The sequence below is a fragment of the Oncorhynchus kisutch genome, linkage group LG12, assembly GCF_002021735.2.
Source record: "Oncorhynchus kisutch isolate 150728-3 linkage group LG12, Okis_V2, whole genome shotgun sequence".
Classification (NCBI taxonomy): Eukaryota; Metazoa; Chordata; class Actinopteri; order Salmoniformes; family Salmonidae; genus Oncorhynchus; species Oncorhynchus kisutch.
Genome location: NC_034185.2, coordinates 44,285,923 through 44,306,487, shown reverse-complemented (window position 1 = coordinate 44,306,487; position 20,565 = coordinate 44,285,923). Strand labels below are relative to the sequence as shown.

General features: G+C 41.5%; 2 protein-coding genes across 4 annotated transcripts in view; both read left to right on the top strand.

The window, feature by feature from the left end:
* The first annotated feature begins 1,425 nt into the window (after positions 1–1,425).
* Positions 1,426–14,596, top strand: LOC109901048 (myozenin-2). 2 transcript variants are annotated; one of them, XM_020497035.2, is made up of 6 exons: positions 1,426–1,569; positions 2,832–2,954; positions 4,555–4,721; positions 11,778–11,880; positions 13,314–13,497; positions 13,880–14,596. In XM_020497035.2, exons 2-6 carry the CDS (start codon positions 2,873–2,875, stop codon positions 14,109–14,111), a joined length of 768 nt encoding a protein of 255 aa, XP_020352624.1. In that variant the 5' UTR covers positions 1,426–1,569; positions 2,832–2,872; the 3' UTR covers positions 14,112–14,596. The 2 variants fall into 2 exon arrangements, with proteins under 2 accessions (XP_020352624.1, XP_020352625.1); XM_020497036.2 differs by having other exon boundaries at positions 1,440–1,611.
* Positions 14,597–16,163: 1,567 nt separating this feature from the next.
* usp53b (ubiquitin specific peptidase 53b) overlaps positions 16,164–20,565 on the top strand; it is a 53,650-nt gene continuing 49,248 nt past the window's right edge. For both annotated transcript variants that reach the window (XM_031837610.1, XM_020497033.2), the window contains exon 1: positions 16,164–16,851. The gene's annotated coding sequence lies outside the window, so the exon portion shown is untranslated. The remainder of the gene's footprint in view (positions 16,852–20,565) is intronic.

The window sequence follows — 20,565 nt, the reverse complement described above, 5'->3', positions numbered from 1 at the left end:
GTGCTGTGATCTCTTGAACAGGGAGGTAGCGCGGCAGTCCTTGTGGGCAAATTTTGGCATTCTCTGGATTTATGTTGCTTTCAAGATAACCAGAAACTCTGAAAAAAACAAGGTTGAATCATGATGTCAGTGATCTCCAGGTCAGAGCTTTAGAAAGAGGCCCAAATTCCCAACTTGGAATTTTCCCAGTCGGAGCTCTTTTTTTCCTTCCAGTTTCCAGTTGTCTTGAACTCACTGAAGTCTAAGGTTTCCCAGTTTAGACTTTCCAGTTGTTTTGAACGCTTCAGAAGTCATGCTGGATTGACAGCATGGCCAATGTATTCATCCTTTTCTGGCCCATGGTGTTGAATACTTATCCTTTTAAGATTGGAAAAGAGACCCTTAAACACAGACTTGGACCACACACACCTTGCTTGGGCCAAGAAACACGAGCAATGGACATTAGACCGGTGGAAATGTGTCCTTTGTTCTGGGGTCCAAGTTTCAGATTTTTGATTCCAACCACTGTGTCTTTGTGAGACGCAGAGTAGGTGAACGGATGATCTCCGCATGTATGGTTCGCACCGTGAAGCATGGAGGAGGAGGTGTGATGGTGTGGGGGTGCTTTGCTGGTGACACTGTCTGTGATTTATTTAGAATTCCAGGCACACTTAACCAGCATGGCTACCATAGCATTCTACGTCAATACTCCATCCCATCTGGTTTGCGCTTAGTGGGACTATAATTTGTTTTTCAACAGGACAATGACCCAACACACCTCTAGGCTGACCAAGAAGGAGAGTGATGGAGTTCTGCATCAGATGACTAGTACTCCACAATCACCCAAACTCAACCCAATTGAGATGGTTTGAGATGAGTTGGACTGCAGGGTGAAGGAAAATCAACCAACAAGTGCTCCATATATGTGGGAACTCCTTCAAGACTGATGGAACTGCATTCCTCACGAAGCTGGTTAAGAGAATGCCAAGAGTGTGCAAAGCTTTGCAAGGCAAAGGATGGCAACTTCAAATAACACTTTTGTTATTGGTTACTACATGATTCCATATGTGTTATTTCATAGTTTTGATGTCTTCACTGTTATTCAACAATGTAGAACATAAAATAATAAAGAAAAATCCAAACTTTTGACTGGTATTTCATTTTTTTTTTTAGACCAGAGTTAAGAGTGCCTCCTACCGCCCCTCCAACACTACTTTCAGTGTCATGTCTTCCCTATACATACCTAGGGTCCAGGAAACACAAGCGCTCTTAAGGGGAGAGCCCTCCTTTGGTGTGGTTCCAGTGGCATAGGTCAGGCGCCCCATCCTCTCCCTCTCTCTGATAGCCTCCCCCCGTCCCCATTGCTTTTGTGAGTGGTTTTGAGTGTTTGGTCTGCTAAATTTAGCCTATTGATGTAAGCTACATTCCATTGACAACAGACACAGAGACACCCCCCAGCAGTTTGGCTTCAGTGGCCGGGAGTGTGAAGATCAGGGTGGATCAAAACTACCTAGGTCGACCCCTGAGCCTCCTTGCCTTCCAGTCAAGGATACAGGTCGTTTAAAAGACAGACAGGACACACACACACAGGTATGGACTAGTCCCATCAAGGTGTGCAGTTGTGATTCCGAGGTATGGCAAAATACTAGTGTCAATGTGTTGTGCTTTGACCATTCACAACAACTAACTCTGATTATGCTATTTTCTGTCGTATTCAGTCATATAACCTTTGTATTAATCAATATCTCACATCCCTTACTAACAAACCTCATTATTTTGTGAAGACAAAACAAGAAGCTACAAACAAAATACAATTGTTAGGTTCTACTGTAATCACTCTGAAATAAGGTTTCTATGATTATGTTGTATGAAGAGCTGATTATGAACATTGTGTTCAATAACATCTCTATGTTCTAATTATATTTCTCATGTTCGATATGTAATTTATTCTTGTAAATATTTAAAGCACTATAAATGATCTACATTTTAGTCATAACATTGAGAATAAAGATTTTGTACAACATGTCTGAAACATAATGCAAATAGGAGAGGATATGAACATGATGGGGTAACATTGAGAGTTTAGTGAAAGTTGTGATGTGAATACAAAGGGCATTGTTGTTTCGTTTAATTTGTTTGCAAGGCAAAAACATCTACATTTTAGCACGGTAACTTCAGTTTTTTAGGACTGCTGCAATTAGATTTAGGGTAACTAGGCTATTATATTTGTCACGGAAATTTATCTTTTTTTCTCTAAACGCCATTGTGCCGAAGTAAAAATATTTATTTTGTCAAGATCACGTTAAGGATTTCCAGTGTCACATACCTGGGACACAATGTTCAGCCCTCACCCAACACTGATGATTCACAATGCTGAATGCCATGTGACACCTTAATGCGCATCAACTAGTATTCTTTACAAGGTTATTTTGTTGACTTTGCTCTTCAAGCGCAAACAATGAATGACACCTGCCATGTAATGTTTTGGTTTGGGGTTGACAGAAACCCTGTCCTTGAAGTAAATGTCATAATGCTTACCTAATGCTATCATAAACCAGACATGAGGCCCATCATAATATTTTATGACCGTTAACTCACAGGACATTAATGGCATATCATAATGTGGTCTAAACAACATGCAGTAGTTATCCGATAGGTCAACCAGTATTGCACGTGCTATGTGAGCAATAACTCTTTACCACAAACCCTCACTAACAGTAATCTTATTTTATTTATAGCAGTACAGTATGTTGGCTCTCTAATGTTCAGTTCATATCAACACTATAACAGGGAAAACATTTTCTGCTGGGGTAGAACAGAAAGTACATCCTGTGTCCTTTATGTGTTTCCAGTACCCAGGGGAAAATCGTGTGCCACCCTTCCCAAAGCCACAATGTCGCAATTCTGTACAATGCCAGCTGGAGAGAGGAAGATGCATGCAGCGGCTATTTCTCGAGAGGTCCACGGTGCCAATGGTATGATCTGGGCCCCGGGCTCAAAGACAGCCTCAACAGCAAAGAGAATCAAACTTATTCTGGTGGAGGGCAGTTATTCAGATCCGGGTTGAACATGTCAGGGCCATTTCTCTAGCAGTTGCCATAAATAAGCTAATGAAGATTTTTTACTACCTATGGCGACAAATCCTTCTGTCGTTGTCCTTTTGAAAGTGCTATTTTGGGGCGGGTGAGGTGGGGAGTTGTGGAGGGCAGGGTAGGACAACTGTGTGTAGCCATTTAGGGGACCGTGAGTGTTTGCGACAGCTGAAGTACATTCTGTCTGGGTATAGCGCATCGAAGCAGTATCATGTTCAGCATACAATAAGTAAAAAGAACAATAACATAATAAAAATGGAATTCTATAAGAAATAATACATACAAAATTGCAAGACTGCATTTGTCTCAATCAGATTTGAAGAGTACAATCATAATTCACCTAGACTTTCTAGAACTTGCAAATAGCAAGTAGCATTAGCACTGTTGAGTGCAAATCAATGGAAATTCACTAGGCTGTGGTTGCATTGTCCAAAGAGCATGCCTAAATCAACTCAATGCACAATTTTGTTTAACAACCATACAATGTAGAATTACTGAGAAACCAAATGATTACTAAACTATTCAGATCAAATCAATCAAATCACATTTATTTGTAAATCCCTTCTTACATCAGCTGATTATAACAGAACATGACCAAGATGTTCAAATGTTCATAAATGACCAGCATGTTCAAATAATAATAATCACAGTAGTTGTAGAGGGTGCAACACGTCAGCACCTCAGGAGTAAATGTCAGTTGGCTTTTCATAGCCGATCATTAAGAGTATCTCTACCTCTCCCGCTGTCTAAAGAGTTGAAAACAGCAGGTCTGGGACAGATAGCACGTCCGGTGAACAGGTCAGGGTTCCATTTCCGCAGGCAGAACAGTTGAAACTGGAGCAGCAGCATGGCCAGCTGGACTGGGGACAGCAAGGAGTCATCATGCCAGGTAGTCCTGAGGCATGGTCCTAGGGCTCTGTATACTGTATATTGAGGCAACCAATTATTATTATATACATGCAACCTTTTATCATATTGTGATGCGTACTATACATCTTGTTTTGAAGCTACATTCATTGGATTTAGGCATGCTAATTGTCAGGAGAAAGGAATTTTGAAGGAACAATATGTCGTTGATATTAACCCTTCAGATGATATCAGAATAATAATGTGAATTAACTTCTCCTTTGATAAAGGTCTCGCTGTAATCATAAATGGTTAAAAATGCATGCTATGTACAGTATGTCTTAGGGAGAGTGTCAGAACAAAATATATACTGTATATCTTTAGGGAAACTATATATTTTGTGCAACTAAGACATACTAATAAAGTCTTGAGGGAATCTTGCACTATTAGCTCATCCTAATATGGACATATCTCAAAAGTGGGTACAAATTGCAAAGAACCAATTGTGGCAGATTTTGACAGATTTAAATTCTGTTGTTATTTATGTCTGTAAACAGGAAGTTGTTCAACCGTGTCTACCTTTAATGGAAAGTCAGTCAAAGGCATCTACTGAAACTTGTTTTGGTTCTTTTCCCAGGGGACACCATGGACCTGGGGATAAAGGTTAGCACTCCCAAAGACATCATGCTGGAGGAGCTGTCACTGCAATCCAACAGAGGCTCTCGTCTTTTCAAAATGCGCCAGCGAAGATCGGAGAAATACACGTTTGAAAGTATCCAAAATGAGGCAAACGTGCAGCTGAGTGTAAGAACTTTTACATTTACATTCATGTAATTTAGTAATCTAGACGCTCCTATCACAAAGACCAACAATAAGTGGATGCAAATATGGAGACTTAAACAACCACAAAATACAACACACCTCACAACTCACATTCACTACCAATATCATACATCTGGGTGACGCTACAGCAGCCATCTTTGATAGACAGGTCAGATGGATAGTGCTGCAGGACGCTTGTTCCACCGCTGTGAGGTTGTGGCAGAAAGAGCTGTGACAGGCAGGGTCTTGTTTGTAGAGTTTCAGAAGACAGCTTCATTTTGGACTTACACTCAACTCCAGGACCGGCACTAGGACGAAATCCATGGGGGTGCACCTGAAATGAATGAAGGTCACAACTCGTATTACATTATAGCCCTTATAACACAAGGTAGATATTGGTCCCACTACGACATACAAGTGTATTCGAAATGTAGCCATAGGCTACACCTAAACCATAGCCTATCAAAAAATAATTTCACATACAGTATGTAATAGTAGATGTAAAGACAATATAAATTGTACTATGAGGCACAGAATGGAGTGCAATGGCGCATGTTTTTTTATAACAAAAAGGCAACGTTTTTAAATTCTCATATACAGTCACACGCAGCCCATATTATTTTTGTGTCTATATAGAATTGAAAAAAAGACATCTTATTAAAGAACGACTGCAGTTCCTGATTTTGCCTCGTTTTAGACTTGGTTCATTAAGAATTGCTAAAGACCATGACAGAATTAAAACGTGAGTTGGTTTCAGGGTGTGGTTTGATATTGGTGTCTCGTGTGTGTTCGCAAGTGGGAAGAGTAAGACAAGTTATTTTGCCAATTAGCTTCAGCCGGCTTGTTTTCAACCTTTGCCTAATTAGTTTGATTTTGGATAGCCTATTAAGGGGGTAGTTAGGGACCGGCAATACATGTAAATGAGAAAATATTTTCATGTTCCACACCTTTTTTCTCATTAAATGCTTTCAATATTTGTATATTAATTCGTACAATGTATTATTGGTCTGAGATTTTTAAGTCATTTAAATTTGGAGCTATTGGAATTTTAAGGTATTGTCCCATGTAAATTGTGCCATTTACCGATAGTTCCTAATATCCAAAGGGATATCCAGAGTCAACATTTACCACAGCCATTACAATCGGGTCACGTGCAGCTGCACTCCCAATTGATGATTAATTGTGCTGTCAGCTGTTGGCATGTGCGCAGGATTGAAACAAACCCAAACTTAATTTACGTTGTAATGCAGTCACGATCAGTCTCATAAAACTCAGACTGACTTTATAACCAAAATCCTATTTACACATGCCCGGTTCTGCCACCCCCTAATGCCGGGCCTAATTATATCAGACACACAGTTATTATTGTATCTTGGACATTATGGGTTGAGGGTCCAAATCCTGGGATCACATTATTGGATCTCTGGACTTACGGATTCAAAAAGTATTTGCGATTCTTTTCATTTACGGTACAGTAACATTGTTTACTTGGATCCAAAAGTGCTTTATTGCAACCAGATAACTGGATTTTAAATACGTTTCTGAGTGTCTAATGGTTGCATTAAGGATGTGTGCACCCCGACAAAAGTGTTAGAACACATGGGAGATATGGTGAAACATGTGCCTGGTGCCCTTTCCCTGCACCTACTCTGGCCAGAGGCTCCTGGAGCACTTTGCTCAAGAGTATCTATGCTGCTTATCAGTTGCTTGCTGATTGTGTGCGTGTGTGTGTGTGTGTGTGTGTGTGTTACTTCAGAAAGTATTCACACCCTTTTACTTTTTCCACATTTTGTTGTGTTATAGCTTATAGCCTGCATTTGAAATTGATTAAATGCCGATATTTTTTGTCACTGGCCTACACACAATATCACATAATGTCAAAGTGGAATTTTGTTTTTCGAAATTTTTACACATTATTTTAACATGAAAAGGTGAAATGTCTTGAGTCAATAAGATTTCAACTCCTTCATTATGGCAAGCCTAAATAAGTTCAGGAGTAACATTTTGCTTAACAAGTCCATAATAAGTCGCATGGACTCACTCTGTGTGTAATAATAGTGTTTAACATTACTTTTGAATGACTACCTCATCGCTGTACCCCACACATACAATTATCTGTAAGGTCCCACATTCGAGCAGTGAATTTCAAACACAGATTCAACCACAAAAGACCAGGGAAGTTTTTCAAAAAATGACTATCCCTTTTTGCATGGTAAAGTTATTAATTTCACTTTGGATGGTGTAGCAATACACCCAGTCAGTACGAAGATACAGGTGTCCTTCCTAACTCAGTTGCAGAGAGGAAGGAAACTGCTCATGAGCCAATGGTGACTTTAAAACAGTTTAATGGCTGTGATAGGCTGTTTAATGGCTGTGATAGGAGTTTAATGAGTTTAATGGCTGTGATAGGAGACTGGATGGATCAACAATATTGTATTTACTCCACAATACTAACCTAAATGACATAATGAAAAGAAGGAAGCCTATACAGAATAAAAACATTCCAAAACATGCATTCTGTTTGCAATAAGGCACTTAAAGTAAATTTCTCAGTCAATGATTTTGCAGTTATGTTTGGTGGCAAATCTAACACATCACTGAGTACCACTCTTCATATTTTCAAGCATGGTGGTGGCTGCATCATGTCATGTGTATGTTTGTCATAGGCATGGACTACAGAGTTTTTTAGGATAAAATAAAAACGGAATAGAGCTAAGCACAGGAAAAATCTTAGAGGAAGACCTGGTTCAGTCTGCTTCCCAACAGATGCTGGGAGACAATAACCGAAAACACAAGGCCAAATATACACTGAAGTTGCTTACCAAGACGACATTGAATATTCCTGATTGGCCTAGTTACCGTTTGACTTTAATTAGCTTGAACATCTATGGCAAGACTTGAAAATGGTTGTCAAGCAATGATCAAAAACCAACTTCACAGAGGTTGAAGGTTGAATTTTTAAGAGAATAAATGTGCAAATATTATACAATCCAGGTGTGCAAAGCTCTTAGAGACTTACCCAGAAAGACTCACAGTTGTAATTGCTGCCAAAGGTGATTTCATCATGTATTGTGTCACGTTCTGACCTTTATTTCCTTTGTTTTGTCATTATTTAGTATGGTTAGGGCGTGAGTTGGGTGGGCAGTCTGTTTTTCTATGATTTGGGTATTTCTATGTTTCGGCCTAGTATGGTTCTCAATCAGAGGCAGGTGTCATTAGTTGTCTCTGATTGAGAATCATACTTAGGTAGCCTGGGTTTCACTGTGTGTTTGTGGGTGATTGTTCCTGTCTCTGTGTTTTGCACCAGATAGGGCTGTTTAGGGTTTCACACGTTTCTTGTTTTTTGTAATCAGTTGTTCATGTTTACGTATTAAAAGAACCATGGACACTTACCACGCCGCATATTGGTCCTCTGATCCTTTTCGCCTCTCCTCTTCGGAAGAAGAGGAGGAAATCCTTGACATATTGACAGAGGTGTGAATACTTAAAATGAGATATTTCTGAATTTTGTTTACAATAAATATGCAACTGTTACGGTTTTCTTCCGTCGAAAGAGAGTCGGACCAAAATGCAGCGTGGTAAGTTAGATATATGTTTAATAAACGAATAAACACGAAATACAAAACAACAAATGGAACGTGAAAACCTATACAGCCTATCTGGTGAAATAAAAAACACTGAGACAGGAACAATCACCCACGAAACACTCAAAGAATATGGCTGCCTAAATATGGTTCCCAATCAGAGACAACGAGAATCACCTGCCTCTGATTGAGAACTGCCTCAGGCAACCATAGACTTTGCTAGAACACCCCACTAAGCCACAATCCCAAAACCTACGAAAAACCCCCATATATAAACACAACACAAAATAAACACATGTTACACCCTGGCCTGACCAAATAAATATAGAAAACACAAAATACTAAGACCAGGGCGTGACAGAACCCCCCCCCCCCCCCCCCCCCCAGGGTGCGGACTCCCGGCCGCACACTAAAACCCATAGGGGAGGGTCCGGGTGGGCGTCTGTCCACGGTGGCGGCTCCGGCTCGGGACGTGGACCACACTCCAACCAAGTCTTAGTCCCCCTATAACGCGTCCTTTGATTGGCGACCCTCGCCGCCGACCTTGGCCTAATAACCCTCACCCCTTGGTCCTTACCCCACTGGACTGAGGGGCAGCTCGGGACTGAGGTAGAAGCTCAGGACTGAGGGGAAGCTCGGGACTGAGGGGAAGCTCGGGACTGAGGGGAAGCTCGGGACTGAGGGGTAGCTCGGGACTGAGGGGTAGCTCAGCACTGAGGGGAAGCTCAGCACTGAGAGGATGCCTAGTACCGAGAGGAAGTCCAGTATTGAGAGGAAACTCAGGCAGGTAGTAGGCTCTGGCAGATCCTGGCTGACTGGCGGATCCTGGCTGACTGGCGGACCTGGAAGATCATGGCTCACTGGCGGATCCTGGCTGACTGGTGGATCCTGGCTGACTGGCGGATCTGGAAGATCACGGCTGACTGGCGGATCCTGGCTGAATGGTGGATCCTGGCTGAATGGCGGATCTAGAAGATCCTGGCTGACTGGCGGATCCTGGCTGACTGGCGGATCCTGGCTGACTGGCAGATCTGGCTGCTCCATGCAGACTGGCAGCTCTGGCTGCTCCATGCAGACTGGCAGCTCTGGCTGCTCCATGCAGACTGGCAGCTCTGGCTGCTCCATGCAGACTGGCAGCTCTGGCTGCTCCATGCAGACTGGCAGCTCTGGCTGCTCCATGCAGACTGGCAGCTCTGGCTGCTCCATGTAGACTGGCAGCTCTGGCTGCTCCATGCAGACTGGCAGCTCTGGCTGCTCCATGCAGACTGGCAGCTCTGGTTGCGTTGAACAGGCAGGAGACTCCGGCAGCGCTGGAGAGAAGGAAGGCTCTGGCAGCGCTAAACTGGGGGGAGACTCCGGCAGCGCTGGAGAGGAGGAAGGCTCTGATAGCGCTAGACAGGCGGGAGACTCCGGCAGCGCTGGAGAGGAGGAAGGCAGTGGAGAGATACCACCCCCCCCCCCGCCAGCTCCTCCACCATACCCCTCATCTCTTCCACCAGGGCACTTTCCCCCGAGTCCACTTGCTCTTCCACCGTCTCCTTCTCCAACACTCCTCCCTCGCTTTCTTCTCTCTCATGCTCCTCCACTCGGTTGCCTTCTTCCGCCGCTTTTCCTGGTTCTCCCACTCCCGTGCCTACCGTTTCCTTCTCTCTTCCATCCGCCTCTTCTTGCTCCTCCTCCTTCCTTGTGGCCTTCCCCTCTGGACCTGTACTCTGGTCATGAGGCGTGCTTCCGTCCCCTCCTCTTCTTCCCCCATCCCCCGCTCCTGCTCCCCCCCCCCAGCCGCAGATGCATATGACCTCTGACGAGCCGGGCACCCCCGCCACAGGTGTGCTGACGATCCACACCCGTGGCACGCCTTAGGCTTGTCACAATCCCTCGCCTCGTGTTCCTCAGATCCACAAAATCTGCATGTTCTTGTGCTGCACGAGGCGAATATGTGGCCGTAGGCCATACAGCGCCTGCAAAATGGGGGCTGACGTGCATAAAACAACGTCCCCCTGTCAGCCCCTAGGGAGAACATAGCAGGAGGATGGAGGTAGCCACCATGTCCCTTTGGGTCCTCCCTGAGGAGGGCCTGGAAGCCTCTCCTCCCATTCCAAAACCCAAGGGAGTCTTTGAGGTGCCTTGCTGAGGAGACGTTATCCATGTATCTCCCCAGAAAGGCCCTCACCTCTTCGTCCTTAATGTATGGGTTGTAAATGTTGACAGTTACAACCCTAAAGTTGTTCTTCGCCAGGCTTGTTATTTCATAGTGGCTCATCGGCCTCTCACCTCCCACTGCTCTTGCCCTTCTCAGGATATCATCGTGTTTCTCCTCTGTATATAGTGCCACGTCGTATGCTCCCTCCAACGAGTTGCCTTGGAAACAAAACACGTCCTTCACCGTCAGCTTTAGAATACCCATCAATATTATCCTTCCAAAAGTTTCCCGTCCTAAAGGCTCCAACTCCTTTTCCTTCCAAGCAAACCGAATCGTGTTGGCCAGCCCAATCCCAGGGACCGAACGTGTTGATGTATTTAGCACCATCTCCGCAAGGAGAATGGCGCTCGTTCTCTTCTCTTCCAAAACAATGAAAAAAGAAAATCCAAAGTGACTGAGTCTATCTGGTGACAACTAACACAGAGACAGGAACAATCACCCACGAAACACTATGAATATGGCTGCCTAAATATGGTTCCCAATCAGAGACAATGAGAATTACCTGCCTCTGATTGAGAACCGCCTCAGGCAACCATAGACTTTGCTAGAACACCCCACTAAGCCACAATCCCAAAACCTACGAAAAACCCCCATATATAAATACAACACAAAATAAACCCATGTTACACCCTGGCCTGACCAAATAAATATAGAAAACACAAAATACTAAGACCAGGGCGTGACAGCAACAATGTCTACAAACATATTATCACTTTGTCGTTATAGGGTATTGTGTGTAGATGTATGAGAAAAATATATATTTAATCCATTTTTAATTTAGGCTGTGAAAATTGTGAAATAAGTCAAGAGGTATGAATACTTTCTGAAGGCATTATATGTTCATGTGTGCATTGGTTAGATGCCAGTCCACAGGGGGTATCTGGGGTGGTGGGGGTGTCTGGTTGCAAATTACTGTTTTTACTTTTGGCAACTGTTCAAATGGAGCAACATTGCACATAAATTCTCAACATTGCAAACAAACATGAACTAGTTGCTATTTCAAGTATTTTGATGGACATTTTGGCGGTAGCTGATCTTGCTTTGACGTTATGCCCAAGCTTTAGCTCAGTGTGCTAAGCTAACATGCTTGTAAAACCTGTGAGCGCCCTACCCATTTACCTAGTGGGCCTCATTTACGCAAAGTTAACAATTTGGTGCAGCTAATCCCCAAATGAATAAATTAGATAGGTTCAGAACTGCGCAAAGGGGGAAAGCTTAGCTAATGACAAAATACTTTCTAATTTTTTCCAGAGCGATCTTCTAGCTGAGAATGCAGACAGTGCCGAAAACAAAGAGGGATCGAAAACACTTCCTTACACACCCACCCCAGGAAACCCAGAAAGCATTGCACCAGGTATGTAGCTATCACATCAAAACATACCTTCTGTTATTTTCAAAATGTATGAATGCTTATTAGGCAGAATAATATAGATTAAGGGGATAATAAGGCCTTATTGAAATATCTTTTTCATTATTACGTAGTGTTATACATGAGTAATGCTTCACTTGAAGGGATACTACATAAGGACTTCATAACACAATCATAACTCATACATACCGCATTCATAAGTAAATGGTATTTATCAACAACTACAAATTGATATGTACGCTATGTCTTGCAATGGTTGACTTTAGCATTTATGAACTGCTTATGTACTGCTTATGAATGGGTTGTGAATGTATTTTTAAGGCCTATGTAGATGCTCATGTTACCTCTAAGGACAAGTCTTATTCCCCATAGCGACTCAGCAGACCTCTGGCCTTTAAGCAGGATACATGAGAAGCATTTCCTTTCCCTGTGGTGCCTTGCTCTCTGTTAAATTGTCAGCAGGGGATCCCAACAGAACACTCTTGTAGAATCTGATATGACCAAGCATGGTGTCAACCCATGTCAAATGGACCAACCCGCTTTTCACACCAAGGATGAAAGCACACTTACGGTGTGCACTATTTTAAGACTTGAGATGATAAAGATCGACAAATTGTGTTGAGTCTTCATCACTTTTTCCACTGCTCTAGTTAATACTGTTATTTAATGACAGTGGCTATTGATAAAACAGCACTGCCACAGTCATGTTGACACCTATTTTGTTTCCCAAACAATAAAAACAGATAATACTAAACCAAAATGTACATTTTTTTTGTTATGTCTTGATAAAATTAGCATGGATGAAAAGGTGGTAACAACTGAGGGACTAATTTGTTGTCTTTGCTACCTTGCTCAGTCTACACCAGGGATCATCAACTAGATTCAGCCGCGAGCCAGTTCTTTCTGGAGCGGATGGTCGAGGGGCGGAACATAATTACAAATAATTTGTAGACTGCAAATTGACTGCATGAAGATCAAACAGATATAATGTTGGACTAAAACATAATAATTCAAACCTTACTTACATTTGTATACAATCCCGTGTTTCTCTATAATGCTTGAGAATACTTGGGAGCAGATTTCTTAAATTAAAATCAGTTGGAGCTGATTACCTGTTGTTTTTACAGTGTTTTATGTCCAACAATGAAAATTCAACACAAAAAGGCCACCAGTTGGGGAACCCTGGTCTACGGGTTAAACCATTAATTCAAACTCACCTCTCACAACAAGATAAATTCTCAATGCCCTAGTACTTCTTTATATTTCTTGTGAAAGGACAACAAGCAAGAAATTGCCAGTAATCATGTATCCCACCTAAGTCCAACCCCACAGATCTGCTAATGTGTTGATAGGATAAGTGAGTGTCTGTACGCTGCACTGTTGGTCTTATGATCCTGTCTTCTTGGTATGTGTCTCAGGATATGGAGGCCCCTTGAAGGATGTCCCTGCAGAGACGTTCAACTCTACAGCTATACCCAAGTCCTACCATTCCCCTTGGGAGCAGGCTATAATTAACGACCCCAACCTGGCCGCGAGCCTCAATATCAGGATGCCTGTCCCTGAGCCCAGACCAGAGGCTCCTGACTACAAGAGCTTTAACAGGTGAGGGTAATGTGAAAACAGGTGTTCTGAGGAGAGTTTTCAGACAACTGCTATTCAACAGCTCAAGATTTAAGCCAAAGATTTGCGTACTACTTGAACATAGTGCATCAGTCATGCACTTCTCTCATGGCAGATTTTGAGTTAAGTATGCCAATCTGAAGTCTAGGATAATACTCTCAGTAGAAATGATCATCAGTACATATAATGACATTGATATTGCAAACATTTCCATGGAATGAAATGGTTTTCTTATAACACAGTTCAGATTCACTGTTACATGGATGCACTACTATAACAGCCTATAAAAAGCCAGCTTTCTATATTCTACGCAACCGTCACATCTTTAGAGATCTTCATTTTGATCACCACATCTGATTTACAGGGTGGCCACACCATTTGGTGGTTTCGACAAAGCCCCCCGGAGCAGCGGGATCACGTTCAAGCTGCCCGAGATCGACCTAAACCTCCACAACTACTCTGAGCTCCAAGACCCAGGGGTGAAAAGACCCACCTTCAACAGGGTCGCCCAGGGATGGATATCCGACGGCATCCCACTGATCCTGCCCACCGTGCCTCTGGAACCTATGCCCATCCCTGAGTCCGATGACCTCTAGATGACCTTTAGATGACCCATAATACCCTGGAAAGACAAGAGAGCACTAGTTTGACAAAATCCACTGCTGTCACCTCTAACCATACTGCCTGATCTGCGATGTAGGGGTTGGAGCTGAAGCCTAAATCATGATTTCTGATTATGTGCAACCGACGACAAACTGATGGTTTAAAATGGGGCTTCCATGCTGCCCTGTTTCAATTCTGTGCCATTTGCCTGAGTAATGATACTGATGGTTAGTTTTGCATTGTGTATTCAGAGAATAACATGTAAATAAATAGCACACATGGCTGAAATGTTATTGAAATGTCTAAGAGGAAAAAAAACATGAGCAATACATTGAAACTTCAATGCATCTGTTGGCTTATATTGGATATCAGATCCAAAAGTATCTTTGTCTTTTAATTATGTAGACATGTTGCCAATTAATCTTTTAGAATGGGCTTATCGATGTGCAAATAAAAAATATCTATCTCTTTGTCATGACATTGTATAATGAATTGGCTTATGTAAATCAATGTGTGATTTGGATATGTGGAACAAATGAACCTGTACAGAAACATGCAAATGAAAAGAAAAGTAATTGGGCTACTACCCAGGAACTGTATGACCAACCTCAGACCAACAACCATACACCAACAACAGTTGATGATGGCTGATCCATTTACACACACACACACACACACACACACACACACACACACACACACACACACACACACACACACACACACACACACACACACACACACACACACACACACACACACACACACACACACACACACACGCACGAACACACACACTAAATTATCTGCTAGGGTCCGTTGACAGACCACATTTAAAGAAGGTGAAAATAGCTTTGCAACAGATGTACACCACCTCAAAAGAACTTCCAGAAATCATTTCACTTTTTTTACGACCAAAATCACAAATTCAAAGGAGAGGAAAATACCTAGAACCAATGTCATTATTGTAAGTCATTATGTTAAACAGTTGGGTTAAATTAGCCTATAGCTTTATCCATAGCAATGTTGTTAGTGTTAACTGCAGAATGTGACCTGCTCATTAGCCACAATGGCTGGCAAACGAATTATAGCAGAAAATATGGATCGAACCATCAGTGTGAAACAATTCTCTGTAGTCTGAGCAGTCTGAACATAGCACTGTAGGCCTATGTGTAATTTTGTAATATTTGAAAGTACATTCATTTCAAACAAGTATGCTGTTTTAACATTATAACAATAATAGTGTCTTGACAGTAGCAAGGTTTGTATCCATTTGGGGACAGATTTTTATTTGGATATTCCAGAATACACGGAATATATGTTCATTTTCCCACCAGTGGTACAGTATGTTTCCATCAAACGGACTTGTTGCAGATAAAAATCAGTGTGTGTTGAGGTAGTGCACACAGAATTAGCTTTTTTGCTTAATTTTTCATGTACCAAATAAAAATCTAAAGTTCAATTTGTTTCCATTGCATTTTCAACTCTACCAATATTTTTGTCACAAAAACTGTTGTGTTAAAGAGCAAATGTGCCAAACCTGGTCTTGGCGCCTGCACTCTACCCAACAGCTCGCATATACAGTGCGGGTAGGCTGTGCGGGTTGGCTAGTCTACATGATCAGATTATTATGGATAAGAGCGAGAATATTTTGATTTGTCAAATGGCAGTCAAGCATCATCATGTCACCAGAATAAGACCCTCTGTGCACTTTCACCACCCTGTGAAGTTCATCATAACTTATTTCATCTGTAGCCTAATAAACTGTGTGGTTTCCCTATTCGTAGTGTGAGGACCACACACCATATCATCATGACTCCATATTTACTTTCATATATGAACGTAATTATATCAATAGTTATCTATAAAGGCATTTCCACCACCATTTCCCGCATAATTAATTTTACCTACACAAAAAAAGCCCATGTCTTATGTTGGCATTTATAAAATTACAACGACACTTCCTGTTTCTGTCAAAGCTGTCATGTTTTTTTTTTTAATAAGATATGACTTTACTTGGATGACAAGGACCATGGTCTTCAGATAATTGCATTTTATAATTGCAAACGTCAAAGCATAGCTTAATATAGTAAACCCAGAATATTGCCACGTTACATGCTGCAGTCAGCATTATTGGAAAACAGTTTTTTGAGTCATGTGATTTCTAGTCTCACCTCAAATGGGACAAACCAAACGCCGAATGCTTGTCTGCTCTGCGAGAAAAGCAATTTGCCATCAAATGCGCCCATGCGGCCGAAATTTCTCTTTTGGAATTGCATTAGGCTACTGTACACTAGGGGCGGATTTTGACCTCGCAACTCTCAAAACATCACTAATCTGCGGATGACATTCAGGCATAGACCGCTGCTGGATTTATTTCCCGAAATGAATTCCGCTGTTGAACCGAAAACGTCAAAACAGCAAGAAAATTGTCAGGCTAGAATAAGACAAGAGCTAAAAAGTCTTCGGGTATGACGGTTAAAATGCGGGTTGGAATTGTATCACTGCACTAACGTAGCAATTGATTGTAGCTATGCAGGCCTTAATACTGCATTTGCCCACAGATTCCATCCACCAGTACTACCTGACATCCACGAGCGTGTCTGTGTAGTCTATTGCAGTCATTTTTGCTTATAGGATTTTTACGGGACAAAACTTGTGGTAATCTAATGTTGACAACTAAGCTGCTTTGGGAGATCTATTATATCGGCCAAATATTATCGACGAGATACGGTGAGTATTGCATGTGTGCTATGACATTTTGTATCGAACGGGTATGTTTTTCTGTGATGCAGTGATGCGAGTTGCGGTAAATAAAGCGGTTCCCCCATAACACGCATGCGTCCTAACAGGTGTAAATTGCACGATATGCAATGGCATCTGAAGTAGCCCTATGCGTGGTAGAAAAGTCCCTCATGTTCGTATAAACCCCTCGCTATTTCGATTAATACAGTGCATGCAAGGATGGAGAATTTTCGGCTAAATTAAATCATATGAAGGTTTAGGTTTAGGTTATAATTATAGGGCTTTGAAAAGCATAATTTTTCTATTTGAAGAATACACCACATGTGCAGATAAACACATTGAATAATATTTGTTCATGTCTATTTGCTTGTGATTATTCAGGTTCATATGTATACTGTACCACTTTTTGGTCACAACATGGGCTGGATAACTAGCCTGGACACCAGGGTTGGGCTCAATTCGAATTGAAGGCAGTGTATCTAGTGTATCCAGTAAACATCTTGCACATTTTGTAAATATTTGATTCTTACAAGCAAAAACATATTATTTGCAAATAGCAAAAATAAGGACAATCATGGGTCAACTACAGATGCAGTTAGATATTATGCTTAAGTCAGTGATGGCAAACAGAATGTGAAAGGATAGTTCACAAAAAAAGCACATCTAATTTCATGCATACCTAAAGTAATGTATCGATAGGTGGGATGTTCTGTCATGTTGCTTATTCTTATCCAAACCTTTCAGATCTGCATTAGTGCCTAACAGGTTGTTTCTGGACAAGGCGTATAGCTTTTTCAAACCAAGCTGCAGCCCTCTCCAGAAGCAAACATCCTCTAGCCCCTACATCTAGGTAGTTATGAAACAATATCAGATGGAATGCTGGCGCTATTGCCTCTAGCTCTTGTATGATCCCTGAAGTAGGTTTGTAGAGCACTTTGGGTTGGGATTTCTTGTTTAATACATGGCTATTAGTAGGAGCTATTGGATGCATCCCAAATGGCACCCTATTCTCCATATAGTTCCGTATGGGTCCTGGTCAAACATAGAGAACTTCAAAGGGAATAGGGTGCCATTTGGGACACAGATACAGTATTAATGGGAGGTATAATTCATCCTGTTCATTGTTTCCATGGCACATCTGAGATCTGACTACATTGTCAGACAGGAGGAGGATAACCATCTTTCAAGAAAAATGTGGCTGGTTGGACCCAGAAAATATTATAGAATATAAAATATTATGTGTTATATAGCAGTGTCTTTATGGATAAGAAACATTAAAGTGATAGTCCATAGCCAACTCTTAGAGAAGAGTATGAGATGCTTTACCGGTAACATTTCCATTATTTTTGCTCTTATACCTGTGTATTAACACTGTAATTACTACAATAACAACTTTGTAATAACATATTATTTTAGTAATGCTTTACAATCACATAGTGATAGAGATGGAGTTCAATGTAGAATAAAGTGCAATTGCAGTGTTATTACACTCCTATAAGAGCAACCTAAGGTTTTGTAATGTGCTTCTGGGTTACCTACCTGTAGGCTATTAAGCTTATTACTTGGCCGAGGCCTAATCCTACTTCATATGGAATTAATTCTGTGGATTCCTGGAAAACATCAGGACTCGGCAGCATCACAGCTCAGCAACAAGATCAACAACCTGTCCTGTCTGTAATGTTTGGGTGAATTTTAATTGAAGGCAGTCAATTCAGGAAGTGATTTAAATAAAATTAAAATAAAAACAGTGATTTAATTTTTTAAATGTTTAAATACACTATATATACAAAAGTGTGTGGACACCCCTTCAAATTAGTGGATTCGGCTATTTCGTCCACACCCGTTGCTGACAGATGTATGACATCGAGCAGACAGGAATGCAATCTCCATAGACAAACATTGTCAGAAGAATTTCTTGTCGTGATGTGTGTTTTGTCCTATATTTTTATTTAATTAATTGTATTATTAATCCCAGCCCCCATCCCCGAATTTGTTCTTAACAGGCTTGCCTAGTTAAATTAAGGTTAAATAAAAAAAATTAAAATAAATGGCCTTACTCAATGAGTTTCAACGTGGCACTGTCATAGGATGCCACCTTTCCAACAAGTCGGTTGGTCAAATTTCTTTCATGCTAGAGCTGCCCTGGTCAACTGTAAGTGTTGTTATTATGAAGTGGAAACATCTAGGAACAACAACGTCTCAGCAGCAAAGTGGTAGCCACACAAGCTCAAAGAATGGGACCTCCGAGTGCTGAAGCATGTAAAAAATCATCTGTCCTCCGTTGCAATTCTCACTACACAGTTCCAAACTGCCTCTGGAAGCAACGTCAGCACAATAACTGTTCGTCAGGAGCTTCATGAAATGGATTTTCATGGCCGAGCAGCTGCACACAAGCCTAAGAGCACTATTGCACATGAGTGGTGTAAAGCCATTGGACTCTGGAGCAGTGGAAACGTGTTCTCTGGAGTGATGAATAACGCTTCACCATCTGGCAGTCTGATGGATGAATCCGTCAGATTCGCCCAACATCAGTGCCCAACCTCACTAATGCTCTTGTGGCTGAATGGAATCAAGTCCCCGCAGCAATGTTCCAACATCTAGTTGAAAGCCTGTCCAGAAGAGTGGAGGCTGTTATAGCAGGAAAGAGGGGACCAACTCCATATTGATGCCCATGATTTTGGAATCATGATGTTCAACGAGCAGGTGTCCACATACTTTTGGCCATGTAGTGTATCTTCTACTCTTCAGTTAATTGAGAAGTCATTGTAAATAGATGCCCTTTTTTCAATTATCCGCTTGGAATGTCAGTTTACTTCCAGAATCGACTGACTTCCATTCATATTGACCCCAACCCTGCAGGGAGCCTCATTGGCCTAGTTAGCAAACTATATGTGCTGTTTTGGTATGGGGAGTCTCCAGACCTTCACACAGTCCTAAAGTGATTAAATAATTTGATGAAATGCCAGGGTGAACTGTATTTTTCAGTGCTGTGACAACCCATGACTTGAAAATGCAGCTACAGCCTGTGAACTGACTGTTGAGTCAGTGTCCAAGTAAGCTATACAGTTCCAACATTGTCCACCTAGCTCACGTCAATCACAACACAGAGTAGCCATTGCAACTGTAGGCCTAGTCTCTATGGTCACTAGTATCTAGTATCTATAGTCACTTATATAACTATCATCATCAAGATTCTATTTAGGTGTATGTAAAATAAAATTATAACACTTTGAGAAGGTCATAAACAATGTATTAAGGCATAGGATAAAACAATGGCAGTAACGCAACATAATAGCAGGGGCGATTCTAAGAAGTATTTTAATGGGGGGCCAGAGCAGGGACCAAGCACCAGAAAGGGGTGGCCATGGGAAATCAGGAAATTGTATCACAAATAGCATTGGCAAATAGCATTGGCAATTGGCTTAAACTATGATGCATTTTACTGAAAAACTGTTTCAACTGTTAATTTGTATCTGTCCCTAATCTGTTCAAAAAATCTATTTGAAAATGAACACAGGGAAAATATTCAAGTTAGATACATGAGAACCTAAGTGGTAACTCACTGCTATTAAATATTAGGGCAATGCAACGGTAACAGAGTGACATTGAGAACCAGATTTTTCACTTTAAAATGTATTTCAAACAAAAACCAATGACTACTACTTTTAACAATTCCTGCATATATTTTTTTTACAAAAGCAC

Excerpts from the sequence above, each read along its gene's own strand:
- LOC109901048 (XM_020497035.2), top strand. The coding sequence starts at position 2,873 with ATGTCGCAATTCTGTACAATGCCAGCTGGAGAGAGGAAGATGCATGCA. Across the intron at positions 4,722-11,777 it reads AGGCAAACGTGCAGCTGAGT|AGCGATCTTCTAGCTGAGAA; the intron begins GTAAGAACTTTT and ends AATTTTTTCCAG. Across the intron at positions 11,881-13,313 it reads CCCAGAAAGCATTGCACCAG|GATATGGAGGCCCCTTGAAG; the intron begins GTATGTAGCTAT and ends TATGTGTCTCAG.